Consider the following 27,557-nt stretch of genomic DNA (forward strand, 5'->3'; position numbering starts at 1 on the left):
CCCCCACTGCTGGCAGCATTGGGAGGAATCGCGCCCCCACTGCTGGCAGCATTGGGAGGAATCGCGCCCCCACTGCTGGCAGCATTGGGAGGAATCGCGCCCCCACTGCTGGCAGCATTGGGAGGAATCGCGCCCCCACTGCTGGCAGCATTGGGAGGAATCGCGCCCCCACTGCTGGCAGCATTGGGAGGAATCGCGCCCCCACTGCTGGCAGCATTGGGAGGAATCGCGCCCCCACTGCTGGCAGCATTGGGAGGAATCGCGCCCCCACTGCTGGCAGCATTGGGAGGAATCGCGCCCCCACTGCTGGCAGCATTGGGAGGAATCGCGCCCCCACTGCTGGCAGCATTGGGAGGAATCGCGCCCCCACTGCTGGCAGCATTGGGAGGAATCGCGCCCCCACTGCTGGCAGCATTGGGAGGAATCGCGCCCCCACTGCTGGCAGCATTGGGAGGAATCGCGCCCCCACTGCTGGCAGCATTGGGAGGAATCGCGCCCCCACTGCTGGCAGCATTGGGAGGAATCGCGCCCCCACTGCTGGCAGCATTGGGAGGAATCGCGCCCCCACTGCTGGCAGCATTGGGAGGAATCGCGCCCCCACTGCTGGCAGCATTGGGAGGAATCGCGCCCCCACTGCTGGCAGCATTGGGAGGAATCGCGCCCCCACTGCTGGCAGCATTGGGAGGAATCGCGCCCCCACTGCTGGCAGCATTGGGAGGAATCGCGCCCCCACTGCTGGCAGCATTGGGAGGAATCGCGCCCCCACTGCTGGCAGCATTGGGAGGAATAGCGCCCCACTGCTGGCATCATTGGGAGGAATAGCGCCCCACTGCTGGCATCATTGGGAGGAATAGCGCCCCACTGCTGGCATCATTGGGAGGAATAGCGCCCCACTGCTGGCATCATTGGGAGGAATAGCGCCCCACTGCTGGCATCATTGGGAGGAATAGCGCCCCACTGCTGGCATCATTGGGAGGAATAGCGCCCCACTGCTGGCATCATTGGGAGGAATAGCGCCCCACTGCTGGCATCATTGGGAGGAATAGCGCCCCACTGCTGGCATCATTGGGAGGAATAGCGCCCCACTGCTGGCATCATTGGGAGGAATAGCGCCCCACTGCTGGCATCATTGGGAGGAATAGCGCCCCACTGCTGGCATCATTGGGAGGAATAGCGCCCCACTGCTGGCATCATTGGGAGGAATAGCGCCCCACTGCTGGCATCATTGGGAGGAATAGCGCCCCACTGCTGGCATCATTGGGAGGAATAGCGCCCCACTGCTGGCATCATTGGGAGGAATAGCGCCCCACTGCTGGCATCATTGGGAGGAATAGCGCCCCACTGCTGGCATCATTGGGAGGAATAGCGCCCCACTGCTGGCATCATTGGGAGGAATAGCGCCCCACTGTTGGCATCATTGGGAGGAATAGCGCCCCACTGCTGGCATCATTGGGAGGAATAGCGCCCCACTGTTGGCATCATTGGGAGGAATAGCGCCCCACTGTTGGCATCATTGGGAGGAATAGCGCCCCACTGTTGGCATCATTGGGAGGAATAGCGCCCCACTGTTGGCATCATTGGGAGGAATAGCGCCCCACTGTTGGCATCATTGGGAGGAATAGCGCCCCACTGTTGGCATCATTGGGAGGAATAGCGCCCCACTGTTGGCATCATTGGGAGGAATAGCGCCCCACTGTTGGCATCATTGGGAGGAATAGCGCCCCACTGTTGGCATCATTGGGAGGAATAGCGCCCCACTGTTGGCATCATTGGGAGGAATAGCGCCCCACTGTTGGCATCATTGGGAGGAATAGCGCCCCACTGTTGGCATCATTGGGAGGAATAGCGCCCCACTGTTGGCATCATTGGGAGGAATAGCGCCCCACTGTTGGCATCATTGGGAGGAATAGCGCCCCACTGTTGGCATCATTGGGAGGAATAGCGCCCCACTGTTGGCATCATTGGGAGGAATAGCGCCCCACTGTTGGCATCATTGGGAGGAATAGCGCCCCACTGTTGGCATCATTGGGAGGAATAGCGCCCCACTGTTGGCATCATTGGGAGGAATAGCGCCCCACTGTTGGCATCATTGGGAGGAATAGCGCCCCACTGTTGGCATCATTGGGAGGAATAGCGCCCCACTGTTGGCATCATTGGGAGGAATAGCGCCCCACTGTTGGCATCATTGGGAGGAATAGCGCCCCACTGTTGGCATCATTGGGAGGAATAGCGCCCCACTGTTGGTGTCAGTAGGCAGAGTCTCATATCGATGGGAGGAATAAGGCCCCAAGTGCCAGATAAAGGCGAGCAAAGGGCCGCAAGTTGGAGACCACTGCACTACAGTATTCCCCTTCCCTGGTTGCTACAGCGCGAGGTGAGGGGAGGGTGAAACAGCTGGGCCAGCACAGACAGTAATTAGGCACTCCCAGAGGAAGAAGTGGCTACAATGTGGAAAGTGGAGGGGGGTGGGCAAGGAAATGCACTCTTCCTGGAGTCTAACTAGCGAGTTCAGAGGCACATTGCAAATTAAATGAAGAAAATAATTGAGGCAAAACAATGCAAGCATTTAAAAAACACGTCATTTCTCTGCACTCCAGCCTGCGATTTCTTAGGATGGTCACAGTGTCTCTTTAGAGTATTGAAGCCAGAGGCTTAACATGACAGCCAAGCAACCGGCACATACAGAAAGAGAAGTGATCAATGGCAGGCTCCAGGTTCCTCCTAGGCTCCGTTCACACCTTGGGGATCCCGCCCACCGTTCAGAACGCCCGGGTGTGAACGGCGCCTTAGACACAGAAAGGAGGCGGCGATTCCGGCGTCTTACATTGTCACAGCGCAGCCAGATCTCGTTCATTCCTTCGGCCACCGGGATGAGGAGCTTAATGATGAACTTCTGTCCGGAAATGTTGACATCGGGAGTCACTTCACAGCCTGGAGATACAAATCCAAAAGTTTAAATCGCTCATGTTGTGTGCTCAGTGATCGGCCAATATATATATATATATATATATATATATATATCTATCTATCTATATATCTATATATCTATATATATGAACAAAATGTATCCAATGGGATCAGATTTACTGAACATTGTAACCTATAACATCCACCCAATGAAAACCAACTGCCATCGAATAAAACAAAACGTTTAAAATGATCTCCACACAACTTCGGTTATTTGAGAGTTTTTGAGCGATTTAAAAGCGCATTACAAGGGCAACTTCCATCTCCTCGACCTCCATTCATCAAATCTCTCACATTGGCCGGTAAGTAAGGTACGGGGAACTAAAGGGTGGCAGGGGCTTTACGCCTGCGCTGCTCTTCTAAGCTGAGAAAATGGAGAAGGTGCTGCTTCAAATTTACAGCAGTGCAAACCTTTTTATTAATTCGGATTCCGTGCTGTGTCCGTGACAGACACTGTACAGACCGATTCGGCTGCATACTCCCATCCCCCCCAACTAGCTCAGTCCGGAGTCCGGGGGGGGGGGGGGGGGGAGTAGTGTTGGTGTTAAAGCTGTATCAGCAGGAATGGGCCAAGATTCAAAGATTCAAAATCATCATGCTTGGGCAGGCTGGTTGTACCAAAGTTGTTCGATCAACTTGGGTACAACCAGCCTGGCGCTAGCAATAATCACTGTGTTCTCCCGGCATGGGCAGATTCCCCCGCCCACCCCTCTGCTGGGAGAACACAATAGCTCCATGCAAAGTATTCCCCAGCAACTTGTGGTTGCAAGAAATAAAATTTGCTCCGGCGTAAATCGTATCTCCATTTCTCACCTAGGCAAGAAGGATGCCAGCAGAGTCTGCAGGCTTAGGCCGGCCATAGACTGAGCGACTTTGCTCAGTTGCCCCGTCAAATGGATCCATCGTGTTCTCCCGGCAGGGATAGATTCCCCCACCGGGAGAACGCAGTGGTTTTTGCGAATGGCTACAACAGCCACTCGCAATAATCATGTAAAATCCGGCAGGCTGGTTATACCCAAGTTAAATCGATCGGTTCATCCACTTGGGTACAACCAGCCTGCCCAAACACGGTTGGAATCTCAGCTGGTTCCTGCTGAAGAGAGGAAGGAAGGGGGAGGAGGCGTGGCACATGTACAGTAGAGCAAGGCCGGGTTCACACTGCTGCGGGTGGGAGATCCGGATGTGATTCGCACCGCACTGCAGTGCAAATCACATCCTATCTCTGTAGCGATGCGAGTTTAGCCATACAGATAGTATACAGACAGTATGGCTGAATTCGCATTGCACCCGCCGCAAACTCGCACAGGACCCTTTTTTTGGTCCGCAGCAGAATCAGATCGCATGGGTGTTCACACCATGCGATCCGATTCCTGTCCGAGTCGGCAGATCGCACTGCGATATGCGGACGGATCTGGGGGTGTCATTAACATTTCATTGACACTCCCAGCAGTCCGCATAGGGCAGTGTGAACTGCCGGCGGGAGGCATGCGATGCGGGAAAACGCAGTGGATTCGCGGCGTTCCCGCATGGCTACGGTGTGAACCCGGCCTAAAGGTCCATTTTAACGTCTCTGCATCATTTTGGCCTTGCCCACTTAAAGGATATACCCACGATTCTGGCCAAAATGAGAATCGCGATTTTTTTTTGCTTAGAATAAAAAGATTGCGATTCTCACGACGTAAAATCTTTGACATTATACAAAAAATAAATAAAATAAATAAACATTACTGGTTTTTTTTTTTTTTTTTTTTTTTTTTATTCATTAAATAAAAAAATAAAAAAATGCATGTGAAAGATCGCTGCACAAATACAGTGTGACATAAAATATTTAAATAACTAGAAAAAAATACAGCGCTAGGGAAATTTAAAATAAAAGAAAGAAAAAAAAAGACAAAACACCATCAAATATCACTATGGAAAGTAAAAAAAAATAAAATAAAAAAAAACCCATCATGATTTAACAAAAAAAGGATTGAACAGTTATTTTTGGATTCTTTTACGGCTAATATATGTATTTTTGTATCATTCTTTTTACTTTTTGAACATTTATATACACGGGACTATCATTTTGTTTCACTTTAGCACTTGATATACTACATGGACTCTTCGTATGATTCATGTGTATTCACTTTGTGTTATAATTAATCTAATTGGGATAGTTTTATAGCACTCATATATTTAGCGCAGCAATATATATTTTTTATTGACATAAAATATGGCAACCACCACCATTTTATTCTCTAGGGTGTCTACTAAATGTAATTTTCTAGCAAAAAAAAAAAAAAGATTTTAACTTGAAACCAACAAATGGTTTAGTGTTTAAGTGGTTAAACTTTTTTCACTTACACACAAAGTCTCTTCCACTGACAAATTGTTACAATGTTTATATTTAAGTTCAACTGATAAAGAATGTTGCGATTCTCGGCAGACTGCCCAGATTTTCTCTTCCTTTCTTTTGATGGCTTCAGAAGAGCCGAGAGAATTCTCTGCATAGAAAGAATGGGGAAACACTTCAGGCTCGGTTCACACAGGGGGGCGATGCGAGGCGACACGACTTGCCGCTCCGCGACCTGCCGCGACCTCAGCGGCGACTTGCAAATGACTTCTGTATAGAAGCCAATGCAAGTCGCCCCGAGGTCGCCCAAAAGTAGTACAGGAACCTTTTTTCTAAGTCGGAGCGACTCGAGTAGCTCCTCTTAGTACGGTTCCGTAGTACAGAACGGGGGCGACTTGTCAGGTCGCGGCACGGCAAGTCGTGTCGCCTCATGTTGCCCCCTGTGTGAACGGAGCCTTAGTCAAGATCGCGAGAACGCTTCTTGACGATTAATTGTGCAGCTCTAACCCAGGCCAATTTTCTTCTCTTACTTTGGACAGAGCGGAGGTGGTTTGGAACCCCTATCGAGTTTTTACCTCCATCTAAGAAGGACTACTGCAGTGAGCCGACAACGCTGCCTCTGCTGCTCCGAAATCCCATGCAGGGTTGTCGGTCCCGTCTTGGCCTCCTTTCACCCTTGTGCGACTTGAAAGTCTCCCGGATTTTGCCGCGACTTGAAGCGACACCCGTGTAATCTTGAGGTCTACGGACTCCAAGTCGCATCAAAGTGTGAAACCACTTGAAGAAGACGCACAGATATGAACGGTACTCATTGGAAATCGTGGGGGGTACGACGTGTCGTGCGACTTTGCAGTTCCCCAAGTGGCACAAGTGTGAAAGGGGCATTAATGAACCCTTCTTGACCTTAGAGCTCATCCCCATAATACAGAAGCGGGAGGATCAAGAGAAAACTGGGCAGGGCTGACAACCCTGCACAGAATTTCAGTGCAGCGTTGTCAACACACTACAGGAAATAAGGAGCGGGGGGGGGGGGGGCGCATCGGTGGTGCGGTGCGTCGATCTGACACACACCGCTACACCAATCTCAGTAAAGAGCCCCCGCCATGTCCAATCACGGCTGATCACGATGTAAACAGGAAGAGCCGGTGAGTGCCTTTTTCTCACTGGCATCTGACAAACACGAGTAGAGGAGAGACGATCGGTGGCTCTCCTGACCGGAGGGATCTGCGCTGATTATCAGCGCAGTCTCCCCCCCTCGGATGCTCACACAGGACCACCGGGGAAGCCGCCAGGACCACCAGGGAGGCGCATAACATGTGGATGGCGAGGTACGTCCCCATAGCCATCCACATGTGCAAATAAATGCCAAATCTGTGCCAATCAGTGCCCACATATGGGCACTGACTGGCACCATTGTGTAACATAATTAAGTTATGCCCGTCAGTGCCAACTATCAGTGCCGCCCGCCAATGCAGCCATATTAGTGCCCATCATTGAAGACAAAAACGTACTTATTTACAAAAAAAATCTAACAGAAACAAAGAAAAACTTTTTAAAAGTATTGGTCTTTTTTTATTTGTTGCGCAAAAAAAAAAAAAAAAAAAAAAAAAAATCGCAGAGGTGATCAAATACCACCAAAATAAAGCTCTATTTGTGGGAACAAAACGATAAAAAAATCGTTTGGGTACCATGTAGCATGACCGCACAATTGTCATTCAAATTGCGACAGCGCTGAAAGCTGAAAATTGGCCTGGGCAGGAAGGTGTCTAAGTGCCCCCCGGTATGGAAGTAGTTAAATTCTCTCCAAATTTGTGAAGATGTAAGAAATTCTGTATGAAAAACGTGGCGGTTTACATTAACCAAAACATTTATTTATTTTACACTGCCTTCTCCCAGAATTTTGTCCTAGGTTACGACTTGTACACCATTTTCCCCGAATGTGTGGGCAGCCAATGTGTGGGCAGCCAATGTGTGGGCAGCCAATGTGTGGGCAGCGGGACGAGAAACTGCTGACAACGTCCCACCACCGCGGTTTTCACCGAGACGCTCGTATAGGGAGGAATGTTTTCTGAAGGCAAAACGCTGACCATCACTGGATCCAAAGACGGCCACACACTGAAATAACAGTCTGGCAGATTTATCACCATCCAGGCCGGCCTTGTCCAGGTCCCCGCAGAACTTTACCCCTCCCCCCGCGCCCCGCCCCATAAACACATGACATAGAATGAGCAGGCCACCCTGCGCCTCTTCTCCGTCCCCTGGATGAGGCGCTCTATGGTCGACATGAAGTGTGCACTATGCATAGGAAAAAAACGATTCGGTCTGAGGGAGTGTAAGACGCCACGGGGCCACACAACGAGATTGGAGGAGAAGCGGTTCAACCTTAAGCTGTGTGTGTGTGTGTGTGTGTGTGTGTGTGTGTGTGTGTGTGTGTGTGTGTGTGTGTGTGTGTGTGTGTGTGTGTGTGTGTGTGTGTGTGTGGGGGGGGTTTCCACGGTCAGGCCGATAAGGATGTGGAACTCTCTTCCACAATTGATGGTGTCAGCGGGGAGTATTATATTTTTAAAGACTCTTGGACGTGCATCTTAAAAAACACAACATACAGGGATATGGGACATAAATTATAGACACACCCACACAGGTTCAACTGGATGGACTATTGTCTTTATTCAAGCACATTAAAGTCCTGAAATGGCCTAGCCAGTCTCCAGACCTTAATCCCATACAAAATATGTGGAGGGAGCTGAAGGTCTGAGTTGCAAATGTCATCCTGGAAACCTTCATGACTTGGAGAGGATCTGCAAAGGAGGACAAAATCCCTCCTGAGATGTGTGTGAACCTGGTGGCCAACTCCAAGAAACGTCTGACCTCTGATTGCCAACAAGGGTTTTACCATCAAGTACCAAGTCATGTTTTGCAAAAGGGATCAAATATTTATTTCATTCACTAAAATGCAAATCAATTTTTAACTTTTTTGAAATACCTTCTCCCCCCCCCCCCCCCCCCGCATCGTAACAATGTATGCGTGGCCAAACACCGCGGTTAGGTGGTTGCACATACTTGATGTGCTTTTTGCATTGGCTGTGGGTGCGAGTGTTGGGTGAATGAGGCAACAACAGTAGCTCAGAGCAGACATGAAGCTATGGGCCGCTGGATGCCAGACACTAATCTGGAGTGTGTGTATGTGTATGTATGTGTGTGTGTGTGTATGTATGTGTGTGTATGTATGCGTGTGTGTGTATGCGTGTGTGTGTATGCATGTGTGTGTGTGTATATGTGTGTGTATATGTATGTGTGTGTATGTATGTGTGTGTGTATGCGTGTGTGTGTATGCGTGTGTGTGTATGCGTGTGTGTGTATGCGTGTGTGTGTATGCGTGTGTGTGTGTATGCGTGTATGCGTGTATGCGTGTATGCGTGTATGTGTGTGTGTGTGTGTGTGTGTGTGTGTGTGTGTGTGTGTGTGTGTGTGTGTGTGTGTGTGTGTGTGGCACTGCTCTTCACGTGGCACCCTTCGCCCGCTCTGAAAGTCCTGCCCACCTTTGGTTCCAATTCTGGTCAGAACACCATCTGCAAAGGGGTTGGCATGTTCTCCCTGTGCTTGTACCAGTCCTCCTACACCCCAAACACATGTTGGGAGGGTAAGTGGCTCCGGTCTAAATTGGCCTTATGTGAGGAAGGGACGATAGATTGTAAGCTTCCGAGTCCCAGGACTAATTTGAATGTACCGTCGGTGTTCTATAAATATCTGTTCTATAAATATCTGAAATGAATAAGATCCCGTCTGACGGTGAACCTAGGTTCCAATGACTCCAGCGCTGAGGCATTTCTTCATCCGCAGAGCAGGTCAGTCTTCCCAAAAAGGCATTCCTGGCTCCGTCTGCCATGACTGCGCTCTGATCTCATCACCTGGCATCCAGCGTGTTTACTGCACCGCGAAACAGACGCCTGGAGCCGCCACCGCTGCTGAACCTCGGCCAACAGATGGATCACGTATCACAGAATGAGAACCTGTCACCTACACACTGACTGCAACCGTCCACCGCAGATCACAGCACAGCCCAACGATACATTCAACCGGCCACCGCAGATCACAGCACAGCCCAACGATACATCCAACCGGCCACCGCAGATCACAGCACAGCCCAACGATACATCCAACCGGCCACGGCAGATCACAGCACAGCCCAACGATACATCCAACCGGCCACCGCAGATCACAGCACAGCCCAACGATACATCCAACCGGCCACCGCAGATCACAGCACAGCCCACTGATACATCCAACCGGCCACCGCAGATCACAGCACAGCCCAACGATACATCCAACCGGCCACCGCAGATCACAGCACAGCCCAACGATACACCCAACCGGCCACCGCAGATCACAGCACAGCCCAACGATACATCCAACCGGCCCCCACAGATCACAGCACAGCCCACTGATACATCCAACCGGCCACCGCAGATCACAGCACAGCCCAACGATACATCCAACCGGCCACCACAGATCACAGCACAGCCCAACGATACACCCAACCGGCCACCGCAGATCACAGCACAGCCCAACGATACATCCAACCGGCCACCGCAGATCACAGCACAGCCCAACGATACATCCAACCGGCCACCACAGATCACAGCACAGCCCAACGATACACCCAACCGGCCACCGCAGATCGCAGCACAGCCCAACGATACACCCAACCGGCCACCGCAGATCACAGCACAGCCCACCACAGACCGATACATCCAACCGGCCACCGCAGATCACAGCACAGCCCACCGATACAGCCAACCGGCCCCCGCAGATCACAGCACAGCCCACGATACATCCAACCAGCCCCGCAGATCACAGCACAGCCCACGATACATCCAACCAGCCCCGCAGATCGCAGCACAGCCCAACGATACAGCCAACCGCCCCCCGCAGATCACAGCACAGTCCAACGATACATCCAACCGGCCCCCGCAGATCACAGCACAGTCCAACGATACATCCAACCGGCCCCCGCAGATCACAGCACAGCCCAACGATACATCCAACCGGCCCCCGCAGATCACAGCACAGCCCAACGATACATCCAACCGGCCCCCGCAGATCACAGCACAGCCCAACGATACATCCAACCGGCCCTCGCAGATCACAGCACAGCCCAACGATACATCCAACCGGCCACCACAGATCACAGCACAGCCCACCACACACTGATACATCCAACCGGCCACAGGAGATCACAGCACAGCCAACCACACACCGATACAGCCAACTGGTCACCATAGATCACAGCACAGCCCACCACACACACTGATACATTCAACCGGCCACCGCAGATCACAGCACAGCCCACCACAGACCAATACATCCAACCGGCCAACGCAGATCACAGCACAGCACCTCATGGGCTATCCTCCCACTCACTGTGTCCTCATTTTTGGATCTCAAGCTGCAAGGTCTTGCTCTTAAATCTATTCACACCAAAACTGGAGTCTCACTTCTCCGGCCACCAAAAGGTTACCTTCCACATCTCTTCTTGCACTCTGCATAATGTAAAACACACTGAAAAATCCAGCAAGAGCGAGACTCCCTTGTAGATTGGGGATTGTATAGATTTGGGACCTCCAGCCCCGAAATATCACCTCCCAGCTCCCCCACATATAACACACTTTCTCTTTCCAGAATCTACCAAAAAACGGAAATGACAGTTTTGGGTGGAGTGACCCATTAGACTGCATGGAGGAGGATTTCATTAGACTGCATGGAGGAGGATTTCATTAGACTGCATGGAGGAGGATTTCATTAGACTGCATGGAGGAGGATTTCATTAGACTGCATGGAGGAGGATTTCATTAGACTGCATGGAGGAGGATTTCATTAGACTGCATGGAGGAGGATTTCATTAGACTGCATGGAGGAGGATTTCATTAGACTGCATGGAGGAGGATTTCATTAGACTGCATGGAGGAGGATTTCATTAGACTGCATGGAGGAGGATTTCATTAGACTGCATGGAGGAGGATTTCATTAGACTGCATGGAGGAGGATTTCATTAGACTGCATGGAGGAGGATTTCATTAGACGTGTACATGTCCATACACAGGATGATATGAACCTTCAGAAATGGGGCAACCAACCAACTATAACCCCCCCATGAAGAGGACCTGTCTTACCCCTCAGGTTCATCTGGTGAGCCGGCATCCCATTGGCTTCTTCTTTACTCTTGTAACAAGATATCGACGTGTCTTTAAATGTGCACCAGTACTGCTTGTAGCCCTTCAGTGTCAGCTTCTTCGGTCTGCGATACAGAAGACACGTTACAAGAAATGTCCCCGTCACCCCCTTTACTTTATAAAATTAGAGATGGGGGTGATAGAGATGGGGGTGATAGAGATGGGGGTGATAGAGATGGGGGTGATAGAGATGGGGGTGATAGAGATGGGGGTGATAGAGATGGGGGTGATAGAGATGGGGGTGATAGAGATGGGGGTGATAGAGATGGGGGTGATAGAGATGGGGGTGATAGAGATGGGGGTGATAGAGATGGGGGTGATAGAGATGGGGATGATAGAGATGGGGATGATAGAGATGGGGATGATAGAGACTTCAGTCAGGGATCTGCAATTAGTGGACCTCCAGCTGTTGCAAAACTACAAGTCCCATCATGTCTCTGCCTCTGGGTGTCATGCTTGTGGCTGTCGGAGTCTTGCTATGCCTCATGGGACTTGTAGTTCTGCAACAGCTGGAGGTCCACTAATTACATATCTCTGCTCTAAGTTTTAGCGGGGTTGGGGTAGCCCCCCCCCCCCCCATGTGAGGCTTTTATATCTATACATGTACAGGATCTTCATTAATGGGCCATTTATTCATTAATCTTACTCCCTTTTGGGAGGATGCTCCATAAACCCTACAAGACGATGGGGGTCCAGTGACATTTGTAGAGAACAGGAGCAGCACCCGTCCAAGGATCATAAAGGCCAGAAAATTTTAACGAAACTACTGGTAGCCAGCTTACGCATTTTGGGGGTTTGGAGCCTGTTGAGTCCATGGGATACATCCTATATAGTCCCCGACAGCAGGAAAGGGGTGTTCGAGTCCCCCAAACAAGTCAGCCCTCATTTTCTACCTTTTATTTCATTAAAAACCTTTCCAGACTCTATATAATCTTTGGTTTGGAGGTGTTAATGCTTTCTACAGATTGTGATAAGGGTCTGTGTCCACACTGGGGAAATTCATACTATACATGTCTCAGTGACCACCATGATGGGAAAAGCCGTATCATCGGAACAGGACGCGAGGGAAAACCACCCGATGGGGGACACCCTTTTTTGGTGACAAACTGAAGGGGTTTCCTTGACTTTTGTGGTGTTTTCAGGACAGGAAGTGAAGGAAAATCTCCACAAGACGGACAGAATAAAAATAAAATAAAAGAAGAAGTTTTGCCAGTGCAGACAGTGCTAGCTGCAGAAAAAGACAACTTCTCCTGCGCTCTGGTGTCCCGGTCTTCAAAGTGTGATACCGACAGTTTAAGATGGTAGTGCCAAAAGGTCTTGCAGCCCTCCTTAGACTATTGGGTATTCAAATACTGGAAAAACAAAACGAGAAAGGAAGGCGCACTGACCGAGTTCATTACCATAAAAAAGCTTTATTCAGAACAGAACAAATGGTAAAATGGCTACTGGTTCCTCGCTGGAGGCTGGATGTGTCGATGTTTGGTGCGATGGATCCATTTGTATTGATCATGCCTCTTATCAATACTCGTTTGTGAGTAGCCATTTTGCCATTTGTTCTGTTCTGAATAAAGCTTTTTTTTACGGTAATGCACTAGGTCAGTGCGCCTTCCTTTCTCGTTTTTGTTTTTCCAGTGCTAGCTGCAGAGCCATGGATGTATTCCGGGGAAAGGTGGACCTTATTTTCCTCATTTACACCCTTGCATGAACTGTCCATATGTATTAGTTGGGGGTTCCTCAAGACCCATAAATTATCTAGAAGGGCTTCTCAAATGGTCAAAAGGTGAAGGAAAGAAGCTGTGCAGATACAGTTTAAACACTAAAAATAGGACCCCCCCCCCCACCCCCAAAGCTGAAACCAATTTATGGGGTGAAGCAGAACAACATGAAGCCAAACACAAGTCTTTGCATTTCTGAGCACCTTCTATGAGAACTTGCAAGGAGGTGACACAGGAGATATTTGTACTTACTTAAATATTTTTAGGTTGTCTGTGAGTTCCGGTATGGAGGTGATGTCACCCTGTATAGAAGACAACCTACCGTTATACATGGGAAGAGATGATGGATTGTTCAGACAGAGAAGAATTACTACGTATCAGTAGAAGGCCGCACAGCAATGGTCTCTGCTGGGTCTTTTGCAAAGAAATTAACAGATCACAAAAATACTTACCGTATATACTCGAGTATAAGCCGAGATTTTCAGCCCTTTTTTTTTTAGGCTGAAAGTGCCCCCCTCGGCTTATACTCGAGTCACCGCCGGCTGCCTACCTGATCAGGCATGTCATGTAGACAGACGGTGGCCAGCGTGTCATAAAAACATACGGCGGCCATTCCAGTATTTAAAAGCCGCGCCTCCTCCTCCTCGTCTGATAGGCAGAACACTCAATTTCCCAGCAGTCAGTTTTCAGCCTATCACGGACATCCCCTCATCCTCATACCTCAGACGAGGATGAGGGGATGTCCGTGATAGGCTGAAAACTGACTGCTGGGAAATTGAGTGTTCTGCCAATCACAGACGAAGAGGAGCCGCGGCTTTTGAATACTGGAATGGCCGCCGTATGTTTTTATGACACGCTGATCGGTGGCTGCAGATGGGCACACGGAGGCATGCACAGGACACAAAGGATGAAGATTAGCACAGGTAGGCTGCAATGGACACAGGGAGGTATACACAGGACACAGGGAGGTAGGTAGATCTGCACAGGACACAGGGAGGTATACACAGGACACAGGGAGGTAGGCAGATCTGCACAGGACACAGGGAGGCATACACAGGACACAGTGAGGTAGGAAGATCTGCACAGGACACAGTGAGGTATACACAGGACACAGTGAGGTAGGTAGATCTGCACAGGACACAGGGAGGTATACACAGGACACCGTGAGGTAGGTAGATCTGCACAGGACACAGGGAGGTATACACAGGACACCGTGAGGTAGGTAGATCTGCACAGGACACAGGGAGGTATACACAGGACACCGTGAGGTAGGTAGATCTGCACAGGACACAGGGAGGTATACACAGGACACCGTGAGGTAGGTAGATCTGCACAGGACACAGGGAGGTATACACAGGACACCGTGAGGTAGGTAGATCTGCACAGGACACAGGGAGGTATACACAGGACACCGTGAGGTAGGTAGATCTGCACAGGACACAGGGAGGTATACACAGGACACCGTGAGGTAGGTAGATCTGCACAGGACACAGGGAGGTATACACAGGACACCGTGAGGTAGGTAGATCTGCACAGGACACAGGGAGGTATACACAGGACACCGTGAGGTAGGTAGATCTGCACAGGACACAGGGAGGTATACACAGGACACCGTGAGGTAGGTAGATCTGCACAGGACACAGGGAGGTATACACAGGACACCGTGAGGTAGGTAGATCTGCACAGGACACAGGGAGGTATACACAGGACACAGTGAGGTAGGTAGATCTGCACAGGACACAGGGAGGCATACACAGGACACCGTGAGGTAGGTAAATCTGCACAGGACACAGTGAGGTAGGTAGATCTGCACAGGACACAGGGAGGTAGGTAGATCTGCACAGGACACAGGGAGGCATACACAGGACACCGTGAGGTAGGTAAATCTGCACAGGACACAGTGAGGTAGGTAGATCTGCACAGGACACAGGGAGGCATACACAGGACACAGTGAGGTAGGTAGATCTGCACAGGACACAGGGAGGTAGGTAGATCTGCACAGGACACAGGGAGGCATGCAGCTGCAGATGGGCATTGTTGACCCTCTTTGTTACTTACAGTAGCTGCTGCATTTCCCACCCCCGGCTTATACTCGAGTCAATAAGTTTTCCCAGTTTTTTGTGGTAAATTAGGGGCCTCGGCTTATATTGGGATCGACCTATACTCGAGTATATACGGTACCCGTTTCCTGCTCCACAAATCTTCACCAAATCCAACATTTTACAGTCAATAGGACGTGGGATGAAGTGAAATCTTCCAATGGGGACAGCTGTTGTGGTGACAACTTAAGCCAGCCATAGAACGCTTGAATCTCAGCTAGTTCAGCAGGAACCGTGTATGGTCAGGCTGCATGTATCCAAGCTGATCACTCAAACAACTTGGGTGCAACCAGCCTGGCGGATTTTACATGCAATTATTACAGCCACTAGCAAAAAAAAATAAAAAAATCACTGTGTCCTCCCAGTGGGGACGGCTTCCACCGTATCCCCGCAGGGAGAACTTAATGGCTCCTCAGAAGGAATTCCCCCAACAGACTCTGTGTTGATAAGGGAATCCAGCTAATTTCTTTCCTGCAATCCATAGTTGCAGGAAAGCAATTCACTCCGTCTATGGCCGGCCTAAGAGGGGATTTTCCCCTCACTTTGTGTTTGAAACACGACAGGAAGTCTCTCCCAGTCAGTGAAGGGAAATCTCCCCATAGGGGTGCAGACAGGTGTAAAGCTTTCCCCAGCAGCTAGGGTAAAAATTCTTGACTCTTCACATACTTTGCATTCTGCATAATTGGGTTCATAGCCCAAGGGAATGGATCTCCTGATGTGTGTGTCCTCATCATAAAGACAGATCTGGACTGCAAGAAGTTGGCAGTGCATGGTGGCTGGTAGCATTGGGTGAGGATTTTGGGGTGTCCCGGTACTGCAAACATCTCCTCGCTCACAAAAAAAAAAAAAAAAAAAAAAAAGAGTGCGGATACATGGTGAAGGCCTGGAAGTATACATAGGTGCAGCAACCACAATCATCAGTAACATCCATTTGCAAGCACGTGACTTCTCATAATGGAAGCAATGGAAGCCCAGTGGTTTTCAAAGACCTCAACAGGGATGGGCGCTTTAACTCTATGGCCAGGATTTCGTAAGCCATTGAGAATGTTGAAAACCGTTCATAACCATGAAAAAAAACAAAAATAAATAAATAAATAAAACGCGTGTTGAGTGAGTCTTGAAACAAGAAGCCCAGAAACCAAGGGAAAAGTGTCTCACAAATGGAGATCAGGAGTACGTAACCTCAGCCTCGGTCCGTAATAGCTTGACCATAGAAAGAAAAGGAAATAGGGGGGAAGAGAGGAAAAAAGGAAATAAAAAGGAGTAGAAAGAAATGGAGTAGAGAGAAGAGCCTGGTGGGGAGAGAAGGATACACTGCCAACCAGGGCAGGACTTAGGGTGGTGGGGGCCCCTGGGCTTGAGTCACTTCCGGGCCCTACCTTCTATACATTATCAGATTTATTGGCGTATAACACGCACCCGAAGTTTAGGATGGGATTTTAAGGGAAAAAAAAAAAACGTACATTTAAATGCCCATCAATGCACCCTTATCGGTGTCCATCAGCAGCCTTGCCCATCCATCTGCAGCCTTGTCCAGTGTAATTGCAGACTTGTCAGTGTAGCCTTGCCCCAGTGTCATTTGTAGCCTTGAAGTTTAAAAATGGTGCATCTCGGTGGCTCTCAGGTCCTGTTGCAGTCCCCGAATGGAGCAGAGAGTATCCGAGTGTACTCGGCTTGGCTCACGTTCACGCCCAGTCCCTGTGTTCTGTCCATCATAGGGCGGGACTGGGCGTGACTGTGAGCAGAGCCGAGCCGAGTACACTCGGCTATGTATCTCGGCGGGGCCCCCTATTTGGTGGGGCCCATGGGCTTGAGCCCAGTCAAGCCCAATGGTAAGTCCTGCCCTGCTGCCAACTCATCCCTTACCAATGGCCCCCCTCTACGAGAGTCTTCAAACCTTCAGGCCAGGCGTGTGAATGTAAGAACAAGGGGTTCCATACCCTACGTAAGCCGACTAGCATTGGTGCCCTTGATAGGAGAATATTCTGGTGTAGAATCCCCTCACTCATTGTTCTGTAAGCATTTTGTAAGATCAGGCGGTCCCGATTCACAAATTCACTTCTAATAATTCACTCACTGGACTGAAGACCTTTCTGTCACTTAGATCAACACCTACAGGAGGTCAAACGTAGAAGAACTGCTTACCAAGATGGTGGAAGTCTTCCCTCCTTCCAGAGTGATCTCCAGGTCGGACAGAGCGGCATCAACCTCATCGACTTCCTTATCACTGTTGTTGTAATGGATCTCTGAAGCCATCATGGAGAGTTTGTTTATATGGTACTAAAAAACACGCACAGAAAAACCGTTATGGAGCATTCACCATGGAGGAGTTTAGATCATATCATTTTGTACTCCAACAATACAAGAGATGACAAAAACTTTTTTTTTATGTGCAAGTTGTTGACTTTTAAAGGAGCTCCATAAAATGCATACCAGAGAACCGTCTAATATCAGCAGCTTCAGAACCGGCCTACTCTGTATTGTCTGGGCTGTAGGAGGCCCTCACAAGCAGCAGTCCCGAAATGGAAGTACTAGAAATGACCGGATACGTTTTGTGTTTGATCTATAAATCTCGGCATGAGATACACTCGTAGCCCTTCTACACACGGTCAGATATTCCGACGGAAAATGTCCGATCAGACCGTGTTGTCAGATAATCCGACAGTGTGTGGGCTCCATCGGACTGTTTCCGTCGGAATATCTGACGGACCAAGTTTCCGACAACATGATCCGATCGGACTTTGTCCGATCATGTGTAGAGAATTCCGATCGGACAAAGTGCCACGCATGCTCAGATCAAATTCCTAGACAAAAGCTATTGGCTACTAGCCTGAACGTAGTCCAGTCCTAACGAAATAACGTCATCACGTTCTGAAAGATCGGATTGTCCGACAACTTTGTCCGACCGTGTGTATACAACAGTTTCGGACAAAATCCGACGGATTTGGTTGTCGGAATGTCTGACTGTGTGTACAAGGGCTTAGAGTCCATTCACACAGAGGTAACACGACCTCCAGAGAGACTTTGGGAGGCAACTTGGACACGACTTGAGTATGAATCGCACCACGACTTAAAGCGGAGGTCCACCCTAAAATGGACCTCTGCTCATCGGAATCCCCCCCCCCCCTCGGGTGCCACGATCGGCACCTTTCAGGGGGGAGGGGGGTGCAGTTACCTGGATAATCCAGGTAACTGCACCCACTTCCGGGCTAGCTCTCTGCGGAAAGGGGCGTACGTTACGCCCCTTTCCGCAAGCGCCCACCCCCTTCAGCAAGTGCCCCGCTGCCTGCTGGGAAACACACAGCTCCCAGAGGCAGCGGGGACCGTCCGGATTGCGCCGCGCGGCTCGCGCATGCGCAGTAGGGAACCGGGAAATGAAGCCGAAAGGCTCCATTTCCTGATTCCCATACCCAAGATGGCGGCAGGACCCGTCAGACGAGCGAGCGATCGGCTCCGGGTGCCGACATCGCGGGCGCGCTGGACAGGTAAGTGTCACTATTTAAAAGTCAGCAGCTGCAGTATTTGTAGCTGCTGGCTTTAAAAAAAAAAAAAAAAAAAAAACTTGAAGTTGCCAACAGCACAGGGGACTTTGCCAGTGGCCAATCACATATTAATCAGCTCTGTGGGGGGAGGGGTTTGTCTAGAAAACAATTTGCTTCAGTTAAGACAGAGGATTCGACTCGGAGGCGACTTCCATTGAAATTGTGCATCATGTTGCGTGACTTGAGGCAACTTGGGACGACTTCAAGTCGGATCCAAAGTTGCCCCTGTGTGAATGGGCTCCAACCACTTGACTTCCGGCACCTGCCTACCTCTTAGGAAGCGGAGTCATCTTTTGGGCCAGGCGTGGCGATTGCAGCATCTCAGAGATTGTTCTCACACTATGGTCTCTGGAATTTATAGAGAATGGTGCAAACAGCCAAAAAAAATTATAAAAACATTCAGATGGGGCACTTCTGTGGGTATTAATGAGAGGTCAGAGGTGAACGGCCAGACCTGCTAACAGGACGTTCCCAGCAGCTGAGAGATCATCAACTTACAGCGGGGTGAGCAGAAGACCATCTCCTAAAACAGGGATATGCGATTAGCGGACCTCCAGCTGTTGCAAAACTACAAGTCCCATCATTCCTCTGCCTCTGGGTGTCATGTTTGTGGCTGTCAGGGTCTTGCTATGCCTCATGGGACTTGTAGTTCTGCAACAGCTGGAGGTCCGCCAATTGCATATCCCTGTTCTAAAGGCTCAAAACACATCAACTTTAACCACTAGAGATCCGCGCTATAGCCAAATGACGGCTACAGCGCGGATCTCCTTTGCTGGGACTACGTCTATTGACATCATCCCGTGCACGAGCGGCCTGTGCGGCCCGAGGGGCATGCGTGGCGCGCTCTGTGATCAGCGAGTCTATGAGACTCGCCTGATCACGGATCGAAGCAAGGGGTCGATCACGACCCCTTACCACGTGATCAGCTGTCAGCCAATGACAGCTGATCATGTGATACAATGGAGCCGGTAATTGGCTATTTTTCCTCCTCACGCTGACAGCGCGAGGAGAAAAAAAAAGAGCCGATCACCGACGGCTGTGAGAGGGGCTTCAGTCCCGATCACGGCCAGCTTACCAGTGCCCACCTGCCCCCTGCCAGTGCCACCTCAGTAATAAAAAAGTGCCCCCCATATCAGTGCCCACAGTCTGCCTCAACAACGGTGCTGCACCCCAGTGCCACATATCCGTGCCCATCAGTGTCATCTAGCAGTGCCCATCAGTGCCGCCCATCAGAGCCCATCAGTACTGCCTTATCTGTGCCTATTAGTGCCACCTTAACTATGTCTATCAGTGCCCACCAGTGCCGCCTCATCAGTGCACTTCAATGAAGGAGAAAAATGACCTGTTTGCAAAATTTTATAACAAATTATTAAACATGATTTTTTTTATTTTTTTTTATTTTGCATCTTTTTTTGTTTGTTTAGCAAAAAATAAAACTCCGAGCTGTGATTAAATACCACCAAAAGAAAGTTCTATTTGTGGGAAAAAAATGATAAAAATTTCATTTGGGTACAGTGTTGTATGACCGCGTAATTGTCATTCAAAGTGGATCAGCGCTGAAAGCTGAAAATTGGTCTGGGCAGGAGGGGGGGGGGGTGACAGTGACCAGTAAGCAAGGGGTTAAAGAGCTTCGGCTACAGCTGCAGAATTCTGGCCGATATGAAGAGTTTAAATCAGGAAATTCTAGGAGCCAAACATGAAGTGCCAGGAAATCTGTTAGCAGCAAAATGTCCACAAAAATGAATCCACCATGAAAATTTTACTTTTTAAGTGGCGCCTGACATTTGTCTAGATTTTAATGTACATATTTATACTCTTCCTGCAGTTATTTGAGAACATCAAATATTCTTTGTAACTCCACAATTATCAAAGGAATGAAAACTTTGTAGCTGACCAGTAGAAGAGAAACATTTACAGCTCTGGATCCCGGCCAACGGTTGCCTTTCATCTCATTGAGATTTGCTGTGTACTCCGGATTGTGACCCCTCCCCCGTCCCATCCAACCTACACAACAGCTCAATAACGCCATTGGCTTTGTGTTGTGTATTGCAGCTCCACTTCCAGGAGAAAAGCACTAACAGATGTTTTGCCGGCCTCCCACCCCACAGGATATTGGACAATCCACAAACTATTTACTTTTCTAATCCAGAATTAGAGGCATTCCTAAATATCCTCAAGAAGAGAGTCACTAGGAACACACAATTCGCACGTGCCAAGGTGGCCAATATTAAAGTTCATCTCTAGCCAGCCTTGGATAGATTGGAAGAGGAGGATCCTGTGGGGAACCAGGAGAAGAATGGAAGCTTTGATCATAAAACACCAACCCCAGGGCAAGATACGAGTCGGGGTCACCCCTTACCCTACATCAAGATCTCTATTGACCACCACAGCCAAACACCCTCATCCCATTGGCTGCTACAACAAAAAAACAAAATACATTCTTTACCCCCAACCCCATTATACAGTAAAGCCTCTCACTGATCACCAATGTAAGGAACATTCTTCTCACTGATCACCAATGTAAGGAACATTCTTCTCACTGATCACCAATGTAAGGAACATTCTTCCCACTGATCACCAATGTAAGGGACATTCTTCTCACCGATCACCAATGTAAGGAACATTCTTCCCACTGATCACCAATGTAAGGAACATTCTTCTCACTGATCACCAATGTAAGGAACATTCTTCTCACTGATCACCAATGTAAGGAACATTCTTCTCACTGATCACCAATGTAAGGAACATTCTTCTCACTGATCACCAATGTAAGGAACATTCTTCCCACTGATCACCAATGTAAGGAACATTCTTCTCACCGATCACCAATGTAAGGAACATTCTTCCCACTGATCACCAATGTAAGGAACATTCTTCTCACTGATCACCAATGTAAGGAACATTCTTCTCACCTGATCACCAATGTAAGGAGCATTCTTCTCACTGACCACCAATGTAAGGAACATTCTTCCCACTGATCACCAATGTAAGGAACATTCTTCCCACTGATCACCAATGTAAGGAACATTCTTCTCACTGATCACCAATGTAAGGAACATTCTTCTCACTGATCACCAATGTAAGGAACATTCTTCTCACTGATCACCAATGTAAGGAACATTCTTCTCACTGATCACCAATGTAAGGAACATTCTTCTCACTGATCACCAATGTAAGGAACATTCTTCTCACTGATCACCAATGTAAGGAACATTCTTCTCACTGATCACCAATGTAAGGAACATTCTTCCCACTGATCACCAATGTAAGGAACATTCTTCTCACTGATCACCAATGTAAGGAACATTCTTCTCACTGATCACCAATGTAAGGAACATTCTTCTCACTGATCACCAATGTAAGGAACATTCTTCCCACTGATCACCAATGTAAGGAACATTCTTCTCACTGATCACCAATGTAAGGAACATTCTTCTCACCGATCACCAATGTAAGGAACATTCTTCTCACTGATCACCAATGTAAGGAAGATTCTTCTCACTGATCACCAATGTAAGGAACGTTCTTCTCACTGATCACCAATGTAAGGAACATTCTTCCCACTGATCACCAATGTAAGGAACATTCTTCTCACTGATCACCAATGTAAGGAACATTCTTCTCACTGATCACCAATGTAAGGAACATTCTTCTCACTGATCACCAATGTAAGGAACATTCTTCTCACTGATCACCAATGTAAGGAACATTCTTCTCACTGATCACCAATGTAAGGAACATTCTTCTCACTGATCACCAATGTAAGGAACATTCTTCCCACCGATCACCAATGTAAGGAACATTCTTCTCACTGATCACCAATGTAAGGAACATTCTTCTCACTGATCACCAATGTAAGGAACATTCTTCCCACTGATCACCAATGTAAGGAACATTCTTCTCACTGGCCACCAATGGCACTTGTCTATCCAGTCTTGAGTTACACAGTGCACCCGGACCTGATTTTTCTCTTCTGTAATTGGGTAACATTTAAAGGTCTTGTTCACACCCCCAGCCTGTGAATGGACAGTGAAAAGAGAAGCAGCAGACCGATGAGTTATAATAAAGTATTCTGAATAAGTTCATCTGTTCCTTGCTCTGCTCTTTCCTTCTATCAGCGTGCTCCTTGTTGGCACATGAGCACTGCTACACTACGGACTGGCTCCTTGTGCTGCTTCTCCACCCCCCAGTCTGAGTTCTGCTGTACAAGGACTGCAGGAGGCTGATGCCAAGATATATTCGGTGCTCACACCGCTTGCTTCATTTGCATGTTTTATATCTGCCTGGAGGTCAGATCGAAAAGCTAAAAATGCAGAGAACACCATTTTCCAAAACCACATTGAACATCCGGCAGAGCCGGCTCAGTCTGGGGCTCTCGGGTTTCACACACAGAGATGTTTATTAAAATGCGGTGATTCAGCAGTATGGCGGCCGTACAGCGGGTACTATAGCATTGCAGCGTGTAGCCAGTTTACATTCCCAGACACTGGGACACGAGGAGTCCATCCTGACATATGAGCCCCTCCCCCCCCCCAGTCTGAATCACCATGTAGAAGGACATTCTACACCCAGCCCAGCTCCTTCCATTAGTCACCCAATCCACGCACACGCCATGCGTCATAGAGGGACAGAACACGAACGCATCCTACGAGGACATCCATGGTGTGCCGCTAATTTCACAGAATGCCGATTGAGAGACGAGGGAGAAGGAAATCTACTCCACCCGCCCATCCCATTTATTAATAGCCAGAACTCCCCGACGGTTCTACCAGCTGTGCCGGGAAAACAGATCACATTTCACCGCCACAAAACACTACAACAGGAAATGCAACCGGCAGATCAGATGTCCGAACCGCAGAAACCTTCCTTCCAGACCGACGATTGTACGATCTGCATTTCCGGCAGATAAACAGAAAATCGGTCAGAAGGATTAACCGAGAAACATGAACAATGATCCGATTATGGCAAACGGGGGGGCGGGGCAAGGATCACAGTTTACAGAACACATTATCAGAAATTAAAGTGCAACTCCAGACATTTTAGGGATTGATTTATATAAAATACTTTAAGCCACAAATTCCCAACCAGAGCTCCACAAATCCCATTCTACCCACCGATCACCAATGTAAGGAACATTCTTCCCACCGATCACCAATGTAAGGAACATTCTTCTCACTGATCACCAATGTAAGGAACATTCTTCTCACTGATCACCAATGTAAGGAACATTCTTCTCACTGATCACCAATGTAAGGAACATTCTTCTCACTGATCACCAATGTAAGGAACATTCTTCTCACTGATCACCAATGTAAGGAACATTCTTCTCACTGATCACCAATGTAAGGAACATTCTTCTCACTGATCACCAATGTAAGGAACATTCTTCTCACTGATCACCAATGTAAGGAACATTCTTCTCACTGATCACCAATGTAAGGAACATTCTTCTCACTGATCACCAATGTAAGGAACATTCTTCTCACTGATCACCAATGTAAGGAACATTCTTCTCACTGATCACCAATGTAAGGAACATTCTTCTCACTGATCACCAATGTAAGGAACATTCTTCTCACTGATCACCAATGTAAGGAACATTCTTCTCACTGATCACCAATGTAAGGAACATTCTTCTCACTGATCACCAATGTAAGGAACATTCTTCTCACTGATCACCAATGTAAGGAACATTCTTCTCACTGATCACCAATGTAAGGAACATTCTTCTCACTGATCACCAATGTAAGGAACATTCTTCTCACTGATCACCAATGTAAGGAACATTCTTCTCACTGATCACCAATGTAAGGAACATTCTTCTCACTGATCACCAATGTAAGGAACATTCTTCTCACTGATCACCAATGTAAGGAACATTCTTCCCACTGATCACCAATGTAAGGAACATTCTTCTCACTGATCACCAATGTAAGGAACATTCTTCTCACTGATCACCAATGTAAGGAACATTCTTCTCACTGATCACCAATGTAAGGAACATTCTTCCCACTGATCACCAATGTAAGGGACATTCTTCCCACTGATCACCAATGTAAGGAACATTCTTCTCACTGACCACCAATGTAAGGAACATTCTTCTCACTGATCACCAATGTAAGGAACATTCTTCTCACTGATCACCAATGTAAGGAACATTCTTCCCACTGATCACCAATGTAAGGAACATTCTTCTCACTGATCACCAATGTAAGGATCATTCTTCTCACTGATCACCAATGTAAGGAACATTCTTCCCACTGATCACCAATGTAAGGGACATTCTTCCCACTGATCACCAATGTAAGGAACATTCTTCTCACTGATCACCAATGTAAGGAACATTCTTCCCACTGATCACCAATGTAAGGAACATTCTTCTCACTGATCACCAATGTAAGGATCATTCTTCTCACTGATCACCAATGTAAGGAACATTCTTCCCACTGATCACCAATGTAAGGAACATTCTTCTCACCGATCACCAATGTAAGGAACATTCTTCTCACCGATCACCAATGTAAGGAACATTCTTCCCACTGATCACCAATGTAAGGAACATTCTTCTCACTGATCACCAATGTAAGGAACATTCTTCCCACTGATCACCAATGTAAGGAACATTCTTCTCACTGATCACCAATGTAAGGAACATTCTTCCCACTGATCACCAATGTAAGGACCATTCTTCTCACTGATCACCAATGTAAGGAACATTCTTCCCACCGATCACCAATGTAAGGAACATTCTTCTCACTGATCACCAATGTAAGGAACATTCTTCTCACTGATCACCAATGTAAGGGACATTCTTCCCACTGATCACCAATGTAAGGAACATTCTTCTCACTGATCACCAATGTAAGGAACATTCTTCTCACCGATCACCAATGTAAGGAACATTCTTCTCACTGATCACCAATGTAAGGAACGTTCTTCTCACCGATCACCAATGTAAGGAACATTCTTCTCACTGATCATCAATGTAAGGAACATTCTTCTCACTGACCACCAATGTAAGGAACATTCTTCTCACTGATCACCAATGTAAGGAACATTCTTCTCACTGATCACCAATGTAAGGAACATTCTTCTCACTGATCACCAATGTAAGGAACATTCTTCTCACTGATCACCAATGTAAGGAACATTCTTCCCACTGATCACCAATGTAAGGAACATTCTTCCCACTGATCACCAATGTAAGGAACATTCTTCTCACTGATCACCAATGTAAGGACCATTCTTCTCACTGATCACCAATGTAAGGAACATTCTTCTCACTGATCACCAATGTAAGGAACATTCTTCTCACTGATCACCAATGTAAGGAACATTCTTCTCACTGATCACCAATGTAAGGAACATTCTTCTCACTGATCACCAATGTAAGGAACATTCTTCTCACTGATCACCAATGTAAGGAACATTCTTCCCACTGATCACCAATGTAAGGAACATTCTTCCCACTGATCACCAATGTAAGGAACATTCTTCTCACTGATCACCAATGTAAGGACCATTCTTCTCACTGATCCCAATGTAAGGAACATTCTTCTCACTGATCACCAATGTAAGGAACATTCTTCCCACTGATCACCAATGTAAGGAACATTCTTCTCACTGATCACCAATGTAAGGAACATTCTTCTCACTGATCACCAATGTAAGGAACATTCTTCTCACTGATCACCAATGTAAGGAACGTTCTTCCCACTGATCACCAATGTAAGGAACATTCTTTCTAGCTTGAGACCTAGAAAGTTATTTCAGTGATTCCACCAAAGTAAAAAGAGAAAGGCTGTATTAGGAGGACTCATGACTGGTTCTTAAATGGCATAGTCCAGTTTTGGAACCATACTTAGGGAAACCTGGTTGCATCCTCAACAGCCGCCCCCCCCCCACTCAACTTTTTTTTACCCAAATCACAGGATGGTTTTCCCTGCAGCATCCGGTTTGGTAGATACACTGTGGAGATCTGGCTGTCCCCATGTGACCCCCTCCCCCCCAGCTCGGAGAACACACAACTCGCTCTACTCCCACATCTGGAACTATTTTGGGTATTTAAAATTTCACCATAAATGTATGTCCTGGGTTTTCTGACTTCCTGTTTGCTCCCTCGTGGCTGTATGAGGTCACAGAGCCAACGGAGCCGTCAATCAAACCAGCAATGGGGGGGCAGGGAGGGAGGGAGGTGTGGCCGGGATTGTGGCATCTGCTGACAGCAATGACTAACGGGGGCGTTTGTGTCAATGGGCCGTGCCTCAAAGATGTCGTACTGCCGGCACCTCAAGTCCCTTTCCCATCACGAATGGCACTCTGCACGGAGCTTGTACTTTCTCCCGGAATGTAAATCACCTATACTGCTATGTATGGACCCCACATGATAAATATGCTCCTAAAGCCCCGCACACGCGGTCAGAGATTTCCCCAGCAAAAGACCGATGAGAGCTTTCGGTTAGAAATTCCAACCGTGTGTGCGCTCCATCGGATTCCAGCCAGCAAAAGATTGAGAGCAGGTTCTCTATTCTTCGGTCGGAAAAAATTCTGATCGGCACGCAAAATTCCTACGCATGCTCGGAAACAATTCGACGCATGCTCGGAAGCATGGAACGTCACTTTGGGTATGTTTTTTTTTTCTTTGAAGCACACGATTAGAGGCCCGAGGC

At 48.1% G+C, this 27,557-nt stretch overlaps 1 protein-coding gene across 1 annotated transcript in view; it reads right to left on the reverse strand.

Annotated features, from left to right (window-relative positions):
* Positions 1-27,557, reverse strand: part of LOC143981387 (fermitin family homolog 2-like) — a 49,444-nt gene that overhangs the window by 9,587 nt on the left and 12,300 nt on the right. Inside the window, exons 3-6 of the mRNA XM_077479204.1 lie at positions 17,492-17,626; positions 13,500-13,549; positions 11,473-11,597; positions 2,684-2,931 (exon numbers count right to left, since the gene is read on the reverse strand). Of these exons, the coding sequence (XP_077335330.1) occupies positions 2,684-2,931; positions 11,473-11,597; positions 13,500-13,549; positions 17,492-17,626 (558 nt within the window). The remainder of the gene's footprint in view (positions 1-2,683; positions 2,932-11,472; positions 11,598-13,499; positions 13,550-17,491; positions 17,627-27,557) is intronic.

Source organism: Lithobates pipiens, unplaced genomic scaffold, assembly GCF_037356315.1.
Source record: "Lithobates pipiens isolate NorthernLeopardFrog02 unplaced genomic scaffold, aLitPip1_a1.2 Scaffold_143, whole genome shotgun sequence".
Taxonomy (NCBI): Eukaryota; Metazoa; Chordata; class Amphibia; order Anura; family Ranidae; genus Lithobates; species Lithobates pipiens.